Raw genomic sequence first — 18,000 nt, 5'->3', positions numbered from 1 at the left:
CTATGGGTGGGCGCCACCATGCTCAGCTAATTTTGTATTTTTAGCAGAGACAGGGTTTCACCATGTTGGCTAGGATGGTCTCAATTTTTTGGCATCGTGATCTACCTGCCTTGGCATGAAGTGCTGGGATAACAGGTGTGAGCCACCACCGTGCCCGGCCTTTTTTTTTTTTTTTTTTCTTTTGAGATGGAGTCTCATTCTATTGCCCAGGCTGGGAATGGGACTCCTCCTATCAATTATTTTTTTAAATTTTCTTTTGTTTTATTGACCTGACAAGGCTCAAATAGAGTTGAGTTTTTGTTTTTGTTTTTTCCATTGGAAGGGACAATACAGAGGTTACAATCATTGGCTTTAGATGACAAGATAAAAGAATAAAACATATTACTTGCAAGACAACCAGCAAAACTTCATGATCAGCATCAAATCAGTGCCTTCTCACTGTCAGTGGGTGGAAGCCTTCATCAATACTTGAAGAGTTTGAGGCACTCATGAACTCACGATCAGACTCTTTACTCAGGGACAGGATGTAAGCCAAGCAAAAGACCTTCCACAGGTGGTGAATTTGGAAGCCTGCCCAATGTGACCTGCAAGTTTTCACTGGCAATATGCAGGTGCAGATATGACAAAGAATAACCATGACCTTTACATCACCCCCAGCTGTTGAGGAATGGGATCCTTTTGACCGTTTCTGTCCATAGAGCCAGGTTACTCATCTTCTGTGGCAACAACATATGTGGTCTACTTAACAGAGAAGAAGACTCTGTAAAAAAAAAAAGTTTATTATGAAGTAAGCAAAGAAATGGGAATAGATGTGAGATTATTTGGGGAGATAAAGGAAGTTGAAGGTTTTGAAAGGAAAAATAAGGAGGATTATACAAATTGTTTTGAAAGACTCATACTTGGTCATAAGGATTAAAACCAAAAGGGCATCAGTGCAATGTTAGATAGATTCCTCTTACACCAATTCAATAACCCCCAACATGTTCAGCAAGTCTTGGTTCACTCCCAGGTTCCCAATAAAAACCCAGCTCAACCCTGACCAGCTCCACCCTCACTTCCATTTGTAATTTTCACATGACTTTATTACAGGACCATCAGGTTCCTATGCCTGCTGCACAGTAGCTTAGCAATATTCTGAGACAGCAGGGTTTGCAGCAGAGAGTTTAATGATCACAGGGTGGCTGAATGAGAAGCTAGGAGGAGATCCTCAAATTCATCTCCCCAAGGAGTACTGAGGGTTTCCAGTGGATGCTGGATAGCAAGGGGCCGGAAAGTTGGGGTAGCGGTAAGAGGGAAGAAGTCAACAGGATGTAGAAACTGCATTCTTTGGTGAGTTGGTGCATTGCAGGGCCCTTCAGATCAGCTGGCATCAGTAGTTTCACTGACATGCAGAACCTGAAAGAATATCTCAGATGAAAAAGTTAATGTTTTGCAATGCTTAAATCGTTGTCTGCAGGGAAGTTAAGGGGAACTGTAATCTAAGGTCTATATGATTTTGGAACAGTAGGTTGCCAGCAACCATGAGGAACCAGGTCAGAGAGCAAGAAGACCTCCTGATGAATGCTGAATGTGTTGCAAGCTTGGTTTATTTTTGTTTCTCTCCCTCCCTTCTTCACTGATTAAATTTATAAAGTTTATCGATGTGGTTTCAATTTGTTCCAAAGAAGCCTTAACCTAAGCCCTGAGACCACTCACGCCCTCAGTGGCACCTCTCCTCCACCAGAACGAGCATGTAATCTGCTACCTTAGGTTATAAAAAATCCCAAAGACCATTCAATACATTGAGATTTTTATTCTGATTTCCCAGGGACGACTCCTCTGTTTTTATAAAGCTTTTTAAAGTATAAAGCATTTTTATATTTTGATGTGGCCAAGGATCTCCTAACAACACTACTTTCAGATTTTATTTTTCTGTCTAATGTCGTAAACAGATCAAACCCTTCCCTGCCTCACACTCAAGACTGTGAAGTTCACATATTAGTAAAATACCATCAGTGTTTGTGGAGTTCATGAATGAATGATTTTTTTATTTTTTGACAGAATGTCCCTCTGTCACCCAGACTGGAGTGCAGTGGCACAATTCTGGCTCACTGCAACCATTGCCGCCTGGGTTCAAGCAATTCTCCTGCCTCAGCCTCCCAAGTAGCTGGGTTTCAGGCACCTGCCATCATGCCCAGCTAATTTTTGTATTTTTGTAGAGACGGGGTTTCACCTTTTTGACCTGGCTGGTCTTGAACCCCTGACATCAGGTGATCTACTCACCTTGTCCTTCCGAAGTGCTGGAATTACAGCTATGAGCCACCTCACCCACCCTTGAATGAATGTATTCTGGACTTCTACCCTATCCCTAACACTGTCAATTTCTTGCTTCACAGACTGAATATAGATATGTGATATGAATGGATATCTGACTCAATCCATTAATCTGGGGAGAGCCAAAAACCCAATCAGGATTAACTGGGTGGAGCTTCACAAATGCAATCAGATATCACTTTTTGATTGGAAGGTAGCAGCAGATACGTGGAGGTGCGTGGGTGGGAGTTGTGATTAGAAAGGTCAATAAAAGCTTCTAAAGACCCACAGGAGAGACCCAAAGTCTTCAAGCCTGGAGTTCCTGCTTGGTTCTTCTTGAGGTCTGAGCACCTTCTAGACTACATCCAGATCTGGTAAGTCACTAATTTCTGTAAGGACACTCCCATCTGACCTACAGTCAGCTGGTCTGGGATGTTGACACTGCAGCCTACGATGACAGAGAAGTGTATCCTGTCTTTCTCTTTTTTTTTATATGAACAGTTTAAAGCTTGAATTTTTTCCTCTAAATGCAGTTCTGTCTTTATTTCAAAAAAGTTGATTGTGCTTTGGTTGATGTCATTTCAAAATTCTTGAAGGGAGCAGTGACTCATGCCTTTAACCCCAACACTTTGGGATGCCAAAGTGGGAAGATCATTTCAGCCCAGGGGTTTGAGACCAACCTGGGCAACATGACAAAAACCCTCCTCTACACAACTTTCTTTTTTTTGAGGGTGGGGATGGAGTCTCACTGTGTTGCCCAGACTGGAGTGCAGTGGCACGATCCCAACTCACTGCAACCTTTAACTCCGGGGTTCAAGCAATTCTCATGCCTCAGTCTCCATCCTCAGAAGCTGGTGTCACAGACATCTGAAACCATGCCTGGCTAATTTTTGTATTTTTAGTAGAGGTGGGGTTTCACCACGCTGGCCAGGTTGGTCTCGAACACCTGACCTCAAGTGATCCACCTGCCTGGCCTCCCAAAGTGCTGGGATTACAGCTGTGAGTCACTGGTGCTTGGCCTCTACTTTTTTTTTTTTTAATTAGCCAAGCATGGTGACATGCATCTGTAGTCCCAGCTATTTGGGTGGCTGGTGTGGGAGAATCACTTGAGCCCAGAAGATTGAGGCCGCAGTGAGCCATGCTCACACCACTGCTGTACTCTAGCCTGGGCAAAAGAGAGAGACCCTGTCCAAAAAACAAAAACAATATCTTAACCAAAAAGGATCTATGACCTTAATTTTAAACCAATCACGTCCTCACTGTAATTTCTCCACTCGAATGGAGACATGGGTGTGGGGGTGCATGCCTGTAATCCCAGCTACGTGGAAGCCTGAAGCATGAGAATTGCTTGAATCTCAGAGGTGGAGGTTACAGGGAGCTGAGATGGCACCGCTGCACTCCAGCCTGGGCGGCAAAGTGAGACTCACCTTCACCCACTCCAAAAAAAATTAGATTATACCACCCAGGTGATCATTGGATACATGAAGATTTCTATTGTGTGTTCTGGGGGCTGTCAACTCCGTCTTTGAAAACTGTTTTAACTCTGAAATATTTTGATAAATTTGATGTGGCCGAGGATCCCTCAACAAAGATACTTTCAAGTTTTTCTTTCTGTCTAATATCAGGAAGAGATTCAACCCTTCCCTATCTCTCATTCAGGACTATGAAGGACACATATTAGTAAAACTCCATGTTTATGAAGGGAATCAGTGAATGAGTCCAGGTCTTTCACCCTATCCCTAAATCTTTCACTTTGATGGATGAATATCTAATTCCATCAGTAAATCTGGAAGAAAGCCAAAAATCCAATCAGGATTAACTGGGTAGAAGTCGAATCAAATCTAGCTCTCTCTCCCTCCTTTTTCTTTTTCTTTCTTTCTTTTTTTTTTTAATCAAGCCTATTTCCCAGGCTGGAGTTCAGTGGTGTATTGTCAGCTCACTGCAACCTCTACCTCCTGGGTTCAAGTGATCCTCCTGCCTCAGTCTCCCTAGTAGCTTGAACTATAGGCGCAGACAACCGCAACTGGCTAATTTTTGTAATTTTAGTAGAGGTAGGGTTTTACCATGTTGGCCAGGCTTGTCTCAACCTCCTGACCTCAGATAATCCACCTGCCTCTGCGTCCCAGAGTGCTGGGATTACAGGTGTGAGCCACTTCGTCTGGCCTTGAATGAATGTATTCTTGACTTCTACCCTATCCCTAACACTGTCAATTTCTTGCTTCATGAAGTGAATATAGATATTTCATATGAATGGACATCTGATTCAATCCGGTAATCTGGGGAGAGCCAAAAACGCAATCAGGATTAACTGGGTGGAGCTTCACAAATGCAATCAGATGTCATTTTTTGATTGGAAGGTAGCAGTGGATACGTGGAGGGGCGTGGGTGGGAGTTGTGATTAGAAAGGTCAATAAAAGCTTCTAAAGACCCACAGGAGAGACCCAAAGTCTTCAAGCCTGGAGTTCCTGCTTGGTTCTTCCTGAGGTCTGAGCACCTTCTAGACTACATCCAGATCTGGTAAGTCACTAATTTCTGTAAGGACACTCCCTTCTGACCTACAGTCAGTCGGTCTGGGATGGTGACAGTGCAGCTTACGATGGCACAGAGCTATATGCTGTCCCTTTTTTTTTCATATGAACAATTTGAAGCTTTGAATTTTTTCCTCTAAATGCAGTTCTGTCTTTATTTCAAAAAAGTTGATTGTGCTTTGGTTGATGCCATTTTAAAATTCTTGAAGGGAGCAGTGACTCATGCCTTTAACCCCAACAATTTGGGAGGCCAAAGTGGGAGGATCATTTCAGCCCAGGGGTTTGAGACCAACCTGGGCAACATGACAAAAACCCTCCTCTACACAATGTTTTTTTTTTGAGGGTGGGGATGGAGTCTCACTGTGTTGCTCAGACTGGAGTGCAGTGGCACGATCTCAACTCACTGCAACCTTTACCTCCCGGGTTCAAGCAATTCTCATGCCTCAGTCTCCATCCTCAGAAGCTGGTGTCACAGACATCTGAAACCATGCCTGGCTAATTTTTGTATTTGTAGTAGAGGTGGGGTTTCACCATGCTGGCCAGTTTGGTCTCAACACCTGACCTCAAGTGATCCACCTGCCTGGCATCCCAAACTGCTGGGATTACAGCTGTGAATCACTGGTGCTTGGCCTCTACTTTTTTTTTTTAATTAGCCGAGCATGGTGACATGCATCTGTAGTCCCAGCTATTTGGGTGGCTGGTGTGGGAGAATCACTTGAGCCCAGAAGATTGAGGCTGCAGTGAGCCATGCTCATACCACTGCTGTACTCCAGCTTGGGCAAAAGAGAGAGACCCTGTCCAAAAAACAAAAACAAAATCAATCAAAAAGGATCTTTGACCTTAATTTTAAACCAATCACATCCTCTTCCACCGGAATGGAGACATGGCTGTGGGGGGTGCATGCCTGTAGTCCCAGCTACGTGGAAGGCTGAAGCATGAGAATTGCTTGAAACTTGGAGGCCGAGGTAACAGTGAGCCAAGATGGTGCCACTGCACTCCAGCCTGGGCAACGAAGTGAGACTCAGCTCCCTCAACACCAAAAAAAATTATATGTCCCAGGTGATCATCGGATACATGAAGATTTCTATTGTGTTTTCTTAGGGACTGTCATCTCTGTCTTTGAAAACTGTTTTAACTCTGAAATATTTTGATAAATTTGATGTGGCCCAGGATCCCTCAACAAAGATACTTTCAAGTTTTCTTTCTTTCTGTCTAATATCAGGAAGAGATTCAACCCTTCCCTGTCTCACACTCAGGACTTTGAAGCACACATATTAGTAAAACTCTATGTTTGTGAAGGGAATCAGTGAATGAGTCCTGGACTTTCACCCTATCCCTAAATCTTTCATTTTGATGGATCAATATCTAATTCGATCAGTTAATATTTAAGGAAGGCAAAAATTCAATCAGGATTAACTGGGTAGAGATTAAGAATTCTAATCAAATGTAGCTCTCTCTGTCTCTCTGTTCAATCTAGCCTATTTCCCAGGCTGGAGTGGAGTGGTATAATGTCAGCTCACTGCAACTTCTGCCTCCTGGGTTCAAGCGATCCTCCTACCTCAGCCTCCCTAGTAGCTTGGACTACAGGCACAGACGACTGCACCTGGCTAATTTTTGCTGTCTTATTAGAGGCAGGGTTTTACCATGTTGGCCAGGCTCGTCTTGAACTCCTGATCTCAGATGATCCACCTGCCTCGGCCTCACAAAATGCTCAGATTACAGGTGTGAGTCACTGCACCCAGCCAAAGTGGTTCAGTTTGAATATGTGTAAGAGGTGTGCATTGGAAACATCTGTCTTGTGAGTGATGCATAACAGTGTCACATAGCTTTCAGAGCTTCTCACTGAAATTTTCAATAATGAGGCTGGGACGGAGGCTCACACCTATAATCCCAGTATGTTGGAAGGCCAAGACGGATAGATTGCTTGAGACTAGGAGTTCAAGACCAGCTTGGACAACATAGCGAAATCCACTGTCTTCACAAAAATTCAAAAAATAAAAGATGAGCTGGGTGTGGTGATGCATAACTGTGGTCCCAGCTACTTGGGAGGCTGAGGAGCAAGAATCCTTTGAGCTGGGATGTCAAGGCTGCACTGAGCTGAGATCCCACCACTACACTCCAGGCTTGGTGACAGAGCAAGACCCTGTCAGGAAGAGAGTGAGAGAGGGAGAGAGAGAAAGAGAGAGAGAATGAGAGAAGGGAGGCAGGGAAAGAAGACAAGAAAGAAATAAGGGAGAGAGAGGGGGAAAGAAAGAAAGAAGGGAGAGAGAGGAGGAAAGAAAGAAAGAAGGGAGGGACAGAGGGAAAGAAGGAAAGAAGAAAGAGAGAGAAAGAGAAAGCAAGCTTAAATAATGAAAAGAAAACAAATAGAACCTGTTCTAGGGATGCCCCATGAATGTTCCCAACAAGCTTATTTGTAGGAACTGAAAATGTGGGCATGTAGGCTTGTGACACTCCCATTCCCATTGTTTTAGAACCTTGAGTAATTAGTAATTTCCCCCAATGATAGGAGGGGTTCGCTTTCAGGTTCCTCCACACTCACTAGTCACTGGATGGAACACTGGATAGAAATGAAGGGCTAGTGGTGGCCCTGCTTCCTCACTGCTTCGGAGACGCTCATGCTGATGCAGCAGAGGCAGAATGCTGGCTTAATGGCCACTGAGTGCAGAGCAGAATTGGAGTAAACTGAGGGCTCTTTCACCATTGCCAGAGCAGTGACTTTGGCCCTGGGAGAAGATGAGATTGCATGGGCTTGGCCTGAGAGTGATGCCTTTTCTCTGGGTTTGTCCTCTTGAAGTTTTCCCTGCAGATTCATGAAGATGAGCATCCGGACTCCACCCAGACTCCTGGAGCTTGCGGGGCGGAGCCTGCTGAGGGACCAAGCCTTGGCCATGTCCACCCTGGAGGAGCTGCCCACGGAACTTTTCCCCCCACTGTTCATGGAGGCCTTCAGTAGGAGACGCTGTGAGGCCCTGAAGCTGATGGTGCAGGCCTGGCCCTTCCGCCGCCTCCCTCTGAGGCCTCTGATAAAGATGCCTTGTCTGGAGGCCTTGCAAGCTGTGCTCGATGGGCTTGATGCACTGCTTATCCAAGGGGTTCGTCCCAGGTGAGGTGGGCCAGGTGGGCTGGTGGGGAGGGCCCAGGTGTCCAACCGAAGGAACAGCTGGGTCATGACAAGTGAGGAGGCCCAAGGGGGATGGTGGTGGTGAGGAAGCTGAGAGGACTTGGCCATTCACCAGCTCCTCAGGGAAAGCACTGCTCACCACGCAAGGTCCATGGAGGTAACAGGAACCTCTCCTCTAATGGCACTGAAAGGCACCATGAAAAGTGAGAACTGGGCCAGGCACGGTGGCTCACAATGTAATCCCAGCACATTGGGAGGCTGAGGCCAAGAGTTGGAGGCCACACTGTCCAACATGGTAAACCCCGACTCTACTAAAAATACTAAAATTAGCTGGGCATGGTGGTGGGTTCCTGTAATCCCAGCTACTTGCGAGGTTGAGGCAGGAGTATCATTTGAACCCGGGAAGCAGAGGTTGCAGTGAGGTGACATCACACCACTGCACTCCAGCCTGGGTGACAGAGGGAGACTTGGTCTCAAAAAAAAAAAAAAATGTGGAAGTGGGCAGGATCCAAGGGGAAAACAGGGTGAAGAAAAGTCAGAGAGAGGGACTAGAAGCAGGGAGGGGAGGAGCTGCTATCCAGGATGTGGAGTTTAAGTTCAGAAATGAGTTCTGAAATTCTCAGTCTCACCTCTATTTTCCCACAGGAGGTGTAAACTTCAAGTGCTGGATTTACAGGATGTCTGTGAGAACTTCTGGATGGTTTGGTCTGAAGCTATGGCCCGTGGGTGCTTCCTCAATGCCAAGAGGAACAAAAAACCAGTGCAGGACTGTCCAAGGATAAGAGGAGAGCAGCCCTTGACTGTGTTCGTAGAACTTTGGCTCAAGAACAGGACTCTGGATGAATACCTCACCTACCTCCTTCTATGGGTCAAGCAGAGGAAAGATTTACTACACCTGTGCTGTAAGAAGCTGAAAATTTTGGGAATGCCCTTCCGCAATATCAGAAGCATCCTGAAAATGGTGAACCTAGACTGTATCCAGGAGGTGGAAGTGAATTGCAGGTGGGTACTGCCCATCCTGACACAGTTTACCCCATACCTGGGCCACATGAGGAATCTTCAGAAGCTCGTTCTCTCCCACATGGATGTCTCTCGCTATGTTTCCCCAGAGCAGAAGAAGGAGATTGTTACCCAGTTCACCACTCAGTTCCTCAAGCTGCGCTGCCTCCAAAAGCTTTATATGAACTCTGTTTCTTTCCTCGAAGGCCACCTGGACCAGCTGCTCAGGTGAGGGAGGGTGGTGAGCTTTCTCTGCAGACCACAGCAGAGCCTGTTACAGTAAACACTAGTGGGCATCTACTGTGAGCCAGCGTAAGAGGATGTAACAGTGAAGGCGACACTAGAATGTCCATGCATTGTCCTGTTGGCGGCCCTGTCCTGAAATGCGTATCACGCAACCCTCCCAATAGAGGCAGAGGGATCAGCTAGGGGAGATGCTATGGAGAGGCTGCCATGCTAGGAAGCTAGCTACTGGGGGGTTCAGATCTAGTGAGGGTGCCTTTCTGAATTCTTCCTGAGGACGTGTGTCTAAGTTAAGATGATGAAAAATAGGCCAGGGGCGGTGGCTCATGCCTGTAATCCTAGCACTTTGGGAGTCTGAGGCAAGAGGATAGCTTGAGCCTAGGAGTTTAAGACCAGTCTGGGTAACATCCCAAGACCTCTGTCAGAAATGAATAAATAAAAGTAAAAACAAACAAGATAACTTTTTTTTTCTGAGATGGATTTTCACTTTGATGTTCCAGGCTGGAGTGCAGTTGTGACATCTCAGCTCGCAGCAACTTCTGCCTCCCAGGTTCAAGCGATTCTCCTGCCTCAGCCTCCTGAGTGCCTGGGATTACAGGCATAAGCCACCACACATGGCTAATTTTTATATTTTAAGTAGAGACAGGGTTTCACCATGTTGGCCAGGTTATTCTCCAACTCCTGACTTCAGGTGATCCACCTACCATGGACTCCCAAAGTGCTGGGATTATACGTGAGAGCTAACACGCCCAGCCAACAAGATAATTTTTAAGAAGATGATGTGAAGTAGGGAAGTGAAGTGGGCACTGAAGAGGGGAATGCTCAGCAAACCTGCACATGTCAGAAAATCAGCTCTGTGCCCCACAGTTTCGTGAACATGAATGATCCCATCTCTAATTCCCTGTTGTAAAAGTTTCTTTTGAGCTTCAGGTAAATTAATTACCTAGGAAATGCATGATTCTGAAATAGAGGGTCAGGGAGCAGGCACAAAGAATGGTGAAAGTGATAGATGGTTTGCTGATGATACAGGCTTGTCAGGGACGCCTGCAGCCTGCCCACCCCAGCTGATGTTGCAGGATCCTGCCTGTGTTTGTCCTTTATGCCTGCATCTCCACTGGGCTCCTGTGGCCCAGGGATGTGGTTTTCTGCCTGACAGATGAGGAAAGGGAGCTTTAGGGATTCTGTGAACTTGATCCATTCCTATAAATGATAGTGAAATGACTCAGCCTCAGATGGAATTATTTTTTCTCCTTTTTTTTTTTTAATACAGAGTCTCTCTCTGTCACCCAGGCTGGAGTGTAGTGGCATGATCTCTGCTCACTGCAACCTACACCTCCTGGGTTCAAGCGATTCTCCTCCCTCAGCTTCCCAAGTAGCTGGAATTGCAGGCTCCCGCCACCACACCTGGCTAATTTTTGGATTTTTAGTAGAGAGGAGGTTTTGCCATGTTCACCAGGCTGGTCTCAAACTCCTGATCTCAAGGAATCCACCAGTCTCAGCCTCCCAAAGTTCTGGGATTACAGGTGTGAGTTACTGGGCCGTGTCTAAAGTGGAATTGACCTCAGTGGCAAAGCTCTTCATCACGCATCATCCTAAGTGTTGACCATCAGGCCATCACAATGACCCTGGACTTGGGCAAAAAGGTCTCCATCCATTACCTTGAAGCCATTCCCCACTACCCTCCACTCACCCCTAGGATTCCCCAGAATTAACTTCTTGCTCTCTCTCCCCAGCTGTCTGAAGACCTCGTTAAAGGTCCTCACAATAACTAACTGTGTGCTTTTGGAATCAGACTTGAAGCATCTATCCCAGTGCCCGAGTATCAGTCAACTAAAGACCCTGGACCTGAGTGGCATCAGACTGACCAATTTCAGTCTTGTGCCTCTCCAAATTCTCCTAGAAAAAGTTGCAGCCACCCTTGAGTACCTGGATTTAGATGACTGTGGCATCATAGACTCCCAAGTCAACGCCATCCTGCCTGCCCTGAGCCGCTGCTTTGAGCTCAACACCTTCAGCTTCTGTGGAAATCCCATCTCCATGGCCACCCTGGAGAACCTGCTGAGCCACACAATCATACTCAAAAACTTATGCGTGGGGGTGTATCCTGCCCCGCGGGAGAGTTATGATGCTGATGGTACTCTCTGCTGGAGCAGATTTGCTCAAATTAGGGCTGAGCTGATGAAGAGAGTGAGGGACTTAAGGCACCCCAAGAGGATCTCGTTCTGTACTGACTACTGCCCTGACTGTGGCAACAGGTCATTTTATGACCTGGAGGCAGATCAATGCTGCTGTTGAATACCTGCCTATTTGGGTGGATATGTCAAACGTTTTCTTCTGGACACTTGGAAACTAAAACCTAGGTCTTAGGTACATCCTATAGGGAGCACAGAACCCATCGTTTCACACATGGGCTCTGAAAGTGGGAAAGGAAAGGTGATCAAGCAGGGGCCGGACTTGGGGAAGTGTTGCCATGGATTCGATGGGACTTTGGGGACCTGTGTCCTGCAGAGTCGAAAATGGGAATCTGAATGTCTAGAGTGGAGGCTTGAGAATAGTTGAGGGAGTTACTGTTGCATGCATGGTTGTAAAGAAACAATCAGAAATAAAGGAAAACTGAGTGGTAACTGTCTGGTGCCCTCTATTATTAAGTAACCTGTTTTCCAGTTTAAGCCTCAGGAATCTTCAGTTATTGATGGAAAAAGCAAAAGGCACTGAGTTGTCCAATCAATAAGATGCAGCCCAAGAAAATCAAGGCATTTAAATGAAATGTGGTTATTGTAATCAGTTTCCTCCCATTCTTTTATTTGAGACAGAGTTTCACTCTTGTTGCCCAGGTTGGAGTTTAGAGTGCAATGGTGCCATCTCAGCTGACTGCAACCTCCACCTGGGGTTTAAATGATTCTCCTGCCTCAGCCTCCCAAGTAGCTGGGATTACAGGCATGCACCACCATGCCCAGCTAATTTGTGTATGTTTAGTAGCGACAGGGTTTCCTCACTATGTTGGTCAGACTGGTCTCAAACTCCTGACTTTGGGTGATCCACGCAAGTAGGCCTACCAAAGTGCTGGATTACAGGTGTGAGCCACTGTGTCAGGCTTGTTTTGTTTTTGTTTTTTAAAGGTCTCCTGTCACTCAGGCTAGAGTGCGGTGGCACAATCATAGCTCACTGCAGCCTCAATTTCCTGGGTTCAAGTGATCCTCCCACCTCAGCCTCCTGAGGAGCTAGGACTACAGGCGTGTGAACAACCACGCCTGTTTGCTTGTTTTTTTAAGTGGTGACAAGGTCTCGCTGTCTTGCCCAGGCTGATCTGGAACTCCTGAGCTTGTGATTCTCCTGCCTTGGCCTCCCAAAATGCAGGGAGTATAGGCGTGGACCACCACGATTGGCTTGGCCTCCTCCAGTTCTTCACTTCTTTAGATGTCTGTTAACTCCTTGTTAGTTTCTGTGGCTGTTCAGTGGGTTAATACACACTAGGTGGACACCAAGGGCCTGGAACATTACTGGGCAAGAACAGTGAGCCAATCCACTTGGAAAGCACCTTCTTCTCAGGGTCTTTCACTGCTAGCCAGATGCTGAGACCCTGCCAACTCCCTGCGAGTCTCCACATGGTTCCAGAAGCCTTAGTTGGTGGACGTCAGCTTCACTGCACAAGGAGCCACTCTCTTCCCGCTGCCCTCGAAGGGGATGTCCATATTGTGTATTAGCTGGAGACTCTGGGCAGCACCAACCCTTGCTTCTTCCCCTGATGACCAGCAGCCCTTCTTGAATTAAACTGGTTGTAGCCAGTAAAGACAGCCACATTCCCTTTAAGTAAAATACTAAAACTATACAAGTATGTAACACTTTTTAAATATTTCCATCTGACATTTAAAAAGTTACTTCTTATTAGGGAGCTAGGTCAGATCGATGAGAGATTTTCTCATAACACCTCCCCTCTCTCCCTATCAAGGAAGAGACCAGTGCAGGGTGTTCTGGAATCTCATATCATCAAAGGGTGGATAATGATCAAGTGCCTGTGGGTGATGAGTGACCTTCCCTGTGCTGAGGAAGCCTGCATAGCGGGCACCCAAGTGAAGGATCCTGCTGAGGATTCAGGGGCTGGTATTGCTGTCAGGGATCTTAGCCAAGAGCCTCAGGTCCCTGTAAAATGAGGATGATGATGTCCAACAGCTTATAGGACCCTGGAAGGATGCAATAAGATGGTTCATGTTTAGGGCTTGGCATGGGGACTGGCACACAGTTAGATGAATATATCTTGTTCTTTTTTCTCTTCTCAGCAGAAGTCCCAGCAATTTTCATCTTTCAATCTCACCTCCTTTTCCTGATAACAGGGAGGCAACAAGAACCCAGGGCATGCAATGGGGCTCATCTTCTACCCTCTGCCACAACTTCATCATGACTCCCCCAAACAGCAGAGCCCTAGGAGCCAGCAGGGGGCAGGGTGGGCATTTCTGGACTGGATTCATTCCTAAGAAGAGTAAAATGTCCAATCCATAGGTCTCGGGTGCCATCTGCTGGTAGATCAGACCAGATGGTGTAATTTAATGTTGCAAGGATTATATTATATGGTATTTTTAAAAATTTACTATTATGAGCCAGGAGCGGTGGCTCATGTCTGTAATCCCAGCACTTTGGGAGGCTGAGGCTATTGTCATGGCCAGGCTTGGTGTCTCACACCTGTAATCCCAGCATTTTGGGAGGCTGAGGCGGGCAGATCGCTTCAGGTCAGGATTTTGAGACCAGGCTGGCCAACATGGTGAAACCCTGTCTCTACTCAAAATACAAAAAAATTGCTGGGCGTGGTGGCATTCGCCTGTAATCCCAGGTATTCAGGAGACTGAGGCAGGACAATCGCTTGAACCCGGGAGGCAAAGGTTGCAGTGAGCTGTGATCGCACCACTGCACTCCAGCCTGGGCGACAGAGCAAGAAAAGAAAATTTACTATAATGTAAATACTAGTTGAGTATAAATATTTGCGTTGTAATTTACGTATATGAAAGATATAAAACTTTTAAAGAATGCAATGTGATATTTTAAGAATGGTTAATGGCCAGGCGTGGTGGCTCATGCCTGTAATCCCAGTACTTTGGCAGGCCGAGGCAGGCAGATCACGAGGTCAGGAATTTGAGACCAGCCTGGCCAATGTGGTAAAAACCCGTCTCTACTAAAAATACAAAAAATTAGCCTGGGGTGGTGACGGGCCCCTGTAATCCCAGATAGTCAGGAGGCTGAGGCAAGAGAATCTCTTGAACCCAGGAGCAAATGCTGTTGACCACGTGATGCATGGAAACGTTTGTCATGGGTATAGCCACTGAATTGCTAACTTGGGGACGTCAACATTAGCTCACTACCAATAATATAAATAAATTGGATTATGGAAAAAATTGCCTTTGTGATACCATATCCATGTGTGTCATGAGAGTCCAGCAATTGGCCCGGTGTGGTGGCTCACGTCTGTAATCCCAGCACTTTGGGAGACTGAGGCACATGGATCATTTCAGGTCAGGAGTTCGAGACCAGTCTGGGCAGCATGGTGAAACTCTGTATCTATTAAAAACACAAAAATTCCCACCTATACGCTGGGATTACAGGCGTGAACCACTGCGCTCAGCCTCAAGACACTTTATATAGGGTTAAATAAACCCCCTCTGAGGGGACTTTGTGATTTGTAGAAGGTGACTCCCCAGGCCCTTTAGTTAGGAATTGGGGACCTTCATGTCCCAACTTCACCTCTGGATGCAAAGAACCTAATTATAATGCATTTAAATGTAAAGCCTCAACCACCAGGTGAACCTGGGACGTATGTGACATGTATATTTGCTCACCATACATGCATGCATCCCCCGCCCTGTGAATTTTCATAGCTGCTCCAATAACCTGCTGAATATGCACACTTGGCGGCCTACAGGTGCAGCATAGATTCCTGCGTCACCTTCCCTCCCTCCAAGCGCTTGCCTCAGGTCCTGCCTGGAGGCCCATTTCCCAGCGAGCAGGTTGTAAACCTTTAGAAGAAATTACGCTCCTTGTTTCTAAATCTATAGACCCCATAATTTTTAGTGGACCTCATTGGTGTTAGAAGTGGGATTCAAAGGGGACCTCCGATCTCTTCCTGATGCCTCCAGAACCAATGCATCCTGCACTGGCAAGAGCCCCGTGAGCTCTTCTCGATTGCGCCATGGGAAGGCCTCAGGTAAGTCTTCCTGAATTCAGATGTCCAGCTCTTAGGTGGAAGATCTCAGAGACTTTGATTCTTCCCAGCTGGTTCTCTCCAAACAGTTTCTGGAGGGGACCTTCTCCATCAGTTCCAGGTTTTGGGACCTATGGTGCCTTCCCTTCCCTGTTCCCTCTCAGTCCCTGTCCTGGCCCCCTAATTGGGATCTTGGAGGGAATCTCTTTGTTGGTCCTGGGTTTGAGGAGACTCTTCCAGTTCCCTCCATCTGGACTGGATAGAAGATGTCTCTGAGGACCCCTGCCTAGCAGGGAGACATTCAGGTCAGACTTCTTGGGTCCATCAGGTTTGGTGAAGATGCTCGCCCTCTAGTGGTGCTTACAGGGACGCCTGTGGTAGGTAAGTGCAGTTATGAGGGCCCTTAGTTCCAAGGGGACAGACTCAGGCCAGTGGCCATCAGGAACCCTGGTGACTCTTTGTTTAAAGACTGTGTCCTGTATTACATGGGGGGAAATCTATAAAAAACACATGAAGTTCATCCATGTGATGACCGCACTGCCGTGATACACAGGTAGTGACCCCGGCAAAAGGAGGGTGACTTCATCCATATTCAACGTGTTTATATTATTGGTGGCAGCTCATGTTGACTGCCCGACATTTGCATTGTAGTGGCTATAAAGTGATTTCTAAGCACTATGTGATCAATAAGCATTTACAGCCACCTGCCAGGCTCCATGCTCTGCTGTGGGACCACAGGGTGACAGAGACACAGTCCCTCCCCTTGAAGAAGCAATCTCTGTCTACCACATGAGATTGTCCAGGAAAAAAATCATTATCAAACACAACCTAGGCACATGGCCGAGCAGCCACGCTCCTTGGCATTTACCCAAATGAGAAAACCTAAAACCTGGATGTTTTTAACCACTACATTCACAATAGACAAAACTTAATAGGGACCAACATGTTCTTCAGCAGATAAATGGATGAATATACTGTAGCACATCCTGACAGTGTAGATTATTAAGTCCTAAAAGACATAAAAAAAAGTAAATGCACATAACCAAGTGAAAGAAACCAACATGAAAAGCCACATGACATTCTGGAAAAGGCAAATCTATGGACACAGTAGAAAGCCTGGGGGGGCCAGGAGTCAGGGTACAGTGGGATGGATAGAAAGAGAACAGGTGATTTTTAGGGCACTGAAGCTACTCTGCATGATGCTATAAGGGTGAATACTTGTCATCATCAATTCATCAGAGCTCATAGAATATACAGCACCAGATGTGAACCCTTAATGTTAATTATGAACTTTGGGTGATAAGGATGGTTCGTGTGGTTCATGCATTGGAACAAATGGACCACACTGGGGCAGGACGTTGATCCTTTAGGAGTCCGTGCTAGAGTGGGATCATGAAGTATGTGGGAATGCTCTACTTTCTGCTCAACTTCACTGCAACCTTATAACTGCTCTAAGAAAATAAATCATATTTCCCTAAAAATAATTGCACTTCCTTCCAGCTCCAAAATTGTATAAATTTAAATATTTTTAAATAAGAGCATTTCTTATTCATTGATCTTCAAAATCAGTTTTGAAGGTGTCATTTTATTTGAGAGTCAAAACCACATTAAGCATTTTTTAAATCTACTTTAAGTTCTGGGATACATGTGCAGAATGTGCATAGCGATACATAGCGATACATATGCCATGGTGGTTTGCTGCACCTATCAAGCCGTCATCTACGCTAGGTATTTATCCTAATGCTATCCCTCCCCAAAACCCCCACTGCCTGACAGGCGCTGGTGTATGATGTTCCCCTCCCTGTATCCATGTGTTCTCATTGTTCAACTCCCACTTATGACTGAAAACATGTGGTATTTGGTTTTCTGTTCTTGTGTTAGTTTGCTGAGAATGATGATTTCCAGCTTCATCCATGTCCCTGAAAATGACCTGAACTCATCATTTTTTATGGCTGCATAGTATTGAATGGTGTATATGTGCCATATTTTCTTTATCTAGTGTATCACTGAAGAGCTTTTGGTTTGGCTCCAAGTCTTTGCTATTATGAACAGTGCCACAGTAAACATATGTGTACATGTGTGTTTATAGTAGAATGATTTATAATCCTTTGGGTATATACCCAGTAATGGGATTGCTGGGTCAAATGATATTTCTAGTTCTAGGTCCTTGAGGAATTGCCACACTGTCTTCCACAAAGGTTGAACTAATTTACACTCCCACCAACAGTGTCAAAGCATGCCTAATTTCTGAACATTCTCTCCAGCATCTGTTGTTTCCTGAAAAATATGGAACGTGTCACGAATTTACATGTCATCCTTGTGCAAGGGCCATGCTAATCTTCTCTGTATCATTCCAGTTTTAGTATATGTGCTGCCCAGACCAACACAAACATTTTCTTTTTTTTTCTTTCTTTCTTTTTTTTTTTTTTTTTGAGACGGAGTCTCACTCTGTCCCCCAAGCTGGAGTGCAGTGGCACACTCTCGGCTCACTGCAAACTCTGCCTCCTGGGTTCACGCCATTCTCCTACCTCAGCCTCCTGAGTAGCTGGGACTACAGGTGCCCACCACCACACCCGGCCAATTAATTGCATTTTTAGTAGCTACGGGGTTTCGTTGTGTTAGCCAGT

At 45.9% G+C, this 18,000-nt stretch overlaps 1 protein-coding gene and 1 non-coding gene across 2 annotated transcripts; one reads left to right on the top strand and one right to left on the bottom strand.

The window, feature by feature from the left end:
* Window positions 1–7,618: 7,618 nt before the first annotated feature.
* On the top strand, window positions 7,619–11,632 carry LOC134728967 (PRAME family member 15-like). Its single transcript, XM_063596227.1, has 3 exons — window positions 7,619–7,926; window positions 8,590–9,171; window positions 10,920–11,632. The coding sequence occupies exons 1-3, from the start codon at window positions 7,634–7,636 to the stop codon at window positions 11,479–11,481; spliced, it is 1,437 nt and encodes a 478-aa protein (XP_063452297.1). The 5' UTR covers window positions 7,619–7,633; the 3' UTR covers window positions 11,482–11,632.
* A 6,021-nt stretch (window positions 11,633–17,653) lies between these two features.
* Window positions 17,654–17,760, bottom strand: LOC134730059 (U6 spliceosomal RNA). Its single transcript, XR_010111696.1, has one exon. It is a non-coding gene; the product is annotated as a U6 spliceosomal RNA (small nuclear RNA).
* Window positions 17,761–18,000: the final 240 nt, after the last annotated feature.

Source organism: Pan paniscus, chromosome 1 (genome assembly GCF_029289425.2).
Source record: "Pan paniscus chromosome 1, NHGRI_mPanPan1-v2.0_pri, whole genome shotgun sequence".
Lineage (NCBI taxonomy): Eukaryota > Metazoa > Chordata > Mammalia > Primates > Hominidae > Pan > Pan paniscus.
The sequence above is the reverse complement of the archived record's forward strand: the minus strand, read 5'-3'. Positions and strand labels throughout refer to the sequence as shown.

What these genes read in the sequence shown, in the direction of transcription:
- LOC134728967 (XM_063596227.1), top strand. Translation starts at nt 7,634, where the DNA reads ATGAAGATGAGCATCCGGACTCCACCCAGACTCCTGGAGCTTGCGGGG. An exon ending in ATCCAAGGGGTTCGTCCCAG is followed by an intron (nt 7,927 to 8,589) that starts GTGAGGTGGGCC and finishes ATTTTCCCACAG; the next exon opens with GAGGTGTAAACTTCAAGTGC. An exon ending in CACCTGGACCAGCTGCTCAG is followed by an intron (nt 9,172 to 10,919) that starts GTGAGGGAGGGT and finishes CTCTCTCCCCAG; the next exon opens with CTGTCTGAAGACCTCGTTAA.